The sequence below is a fragment of the Sminthopsis crassicaudata genome, chromosome 3 (assembly GCF_048593235.1).
Source record: "Sminthopsis crassicaudata isolate SCR6 chromosome 3, ASM4859323v1, whole genome shotgun sequence".
Lineage (NCBI taxonomy): Eukaryota > Metazoa > Chordata > Mammalia > Dasyuromorphia > Dasyuridae > Sminthopsis > Sminthopsis crassicaudata.
This window is the reverse complement of record NC_133619.1, coordinates 581,185,663-581,187,679: the sequence shown is the minus strand read 5'-3', so window position 1 is coordinate 581,187,679 and position 2,017 is coordinate 581,185,663. Positions and strand designations below refer to the sequence as shown.

At 45.4% G+C, this 2,017-nt stretch overlaps 1 protein-coding gene across 1 annotated transcript; it reads left to right on the top strand.

Moving 5' to 3' along the window:
• The first annotated feature begins 306 nt into the window (after positions 1–306).
• LOC141563627 (olfactory receptor 52K2-like) lies at positions 307–1,251 on the top strand. The gene has a single exon (XM_074304999.1). The coding sequence runs from the start codon at positions 307–309 to the stop codon at positions 1,249–1,251; it is 945 nt and encodes a 314-aa protein (XP_074161100.1).
• The last annotated feature ends 766 nt before the right edge of the window (positions 1,252–2,017 follow it).

The following is a 2,017-nucleotide window of genomic DNA, read 5'->3' as shown; positions in this document are numbered from 1 at the left end:
CTTGTCAATGTTTCTGAGCTGAGAGATCTGGAAACCACTGATTCTGTACTGATCCGTTTCTGAGTTTTTGCTTTGCTGGGGCCAGGGCTGCAATAGTATCGTTTGCACTGGAACTGCCTGAAAGACATTTTAAATTGTTCCTTGTTGGTTTCCATTTAGGTCAATTTCTAATTTCCATCATGGGGATGAAAGAAGATTCTCATAATTGCAAGGACAGAGCCTGATTTATCAAATCCATCGTGTGTACTTTTAATGGGAAAATATCACTTAGAAAGTAGCCATAAGTAAGCTCAGCTTAAGACAACCATGTCAGCCTCCAATATCACTTCCCTGCACCCGCCCTCCTTCCTGCTAATGGGAATCCCAGGCCTAGAGCATCTGCACATCTGGATCTCTATTCCCTTTTGTTCAGCCTATACCCTGGCCCTGCTAGGTAATTGTACTTTGCTCTTCGTCATCTGGACAGATCCTGCCCTCCATGAACCCATGTACCTCTTCTTGGCCATGTTGTCAGCCATTGATCTTGTTCTGTCCTCTTCTACCCTTCCCAAGATGCTGGCAATCTTCTGGGTGGATGACCATGAGATCAATTTCCATGCCTGTCTAACCCAAATGTTCTTCCTCCATTCCTTTTCCATTATGGAGTCAGCTGTCCTCCTAGCCATGGCCTTTGACCGTTTTGTGGCCATCTGTGAGCCACTGCGCTATGCGACGGTGCTAACACGGCCGCTCATTTCCAGAATTGGAATGGCAGCCGTAGCGCGGGCAGTGGCCCTCATGATCCCTCTCCCTTTCCTGCTCCGGCGTTTTTCCTACTGCCAGAGCAGAGTGATCGCCCACTGCTACTGTGAACACATGGCAGTGGTGAAACTGGCCTGTGGCAACACACGGTTCAATAATATCTACGGAATTGCAGTAGCTCTGGTCATCGTGGGGTTGGACCTGCTTTTTGTGGTCCTTTCTTACGCTCTGATACTGAGAGCAGTGCTCAGACTGGCCTCTCAGGAGGCTCGTTACAAAGCCTTTGGAACCTGTGCCTCCCATGTGGGGGCCATTTTGGCTTTCTATACACCTGTTGTGATCTCATCAGTTATGCACCGGTTAGCCCGCCATGCTGCCCCCCATGTCCACATCCTTGCAGCCAACTTCTACCTGCTTTTCCCACCCATGGTCAACCCCATCATCTATGGAGTCAAGACAAAACAGATCCGTGAACGAGTCGTAGGTATCTTCCAAAGAAAGAAAATCTAGATGGAAGCCAGTGAGTACATCATGGAACTATATGGGAGATAACAAGACAGTTCTTCCACCTCAGGATCCTGAACTTAGTCCATCAGTGGGAGAAGGGGAGAATGACAGGTCTCAGATTATATGAAGAAAAACACAGCCTCTACATTTGGTTCAAATACTAGCATCCTTGTTCTTTGAGAAATACCAATTCGGTGTAGAGAAGACAAAGTCTTAGACTGATGGGACACGCTGAATATACAGTTAAAGCAGAAAAAAAAAATAATTTCCTAAATGACAATCCAAGAAGCAGAAATTATTAAATTAATAGTAGAAAGTTATAGAAATGTAGCTTTTTATTGCCTGGCACAGGCTCAATTCCCCTCTCTGTCCCCCTCCCCCGCTAGTGCTCTTTTAATATCCCAGACAAAGAAAGAAAAGGTGTCTTGTTTATCCACTTAGGACATGCTTTCCAACAAATCTTCATTCAGCATTAATTTTTCACAGTGATTTGGGTGTGAGGAGAGGGAATAGCAACTTGTCTCTGCCCTCCAAGAGATCACAAGGCTTACTTTTAATATACTGTCTCTGGAGCAAAAACAATCCCTCCTGTTATGGACCCTAGAGACTTTAGAAACTGTTGGAGAACTATATGGGAGATCAAAAGTTCATGGGGAGGCAGTGATAGAAACAGAGATAATTCTCCTTCCTAAGACCAACTGCTTTCCTTCCTCCCTTCCCCAACTTAGCCCAGTAAAGGGAACTGTGTTTCAGAATTCCAACAGATTTC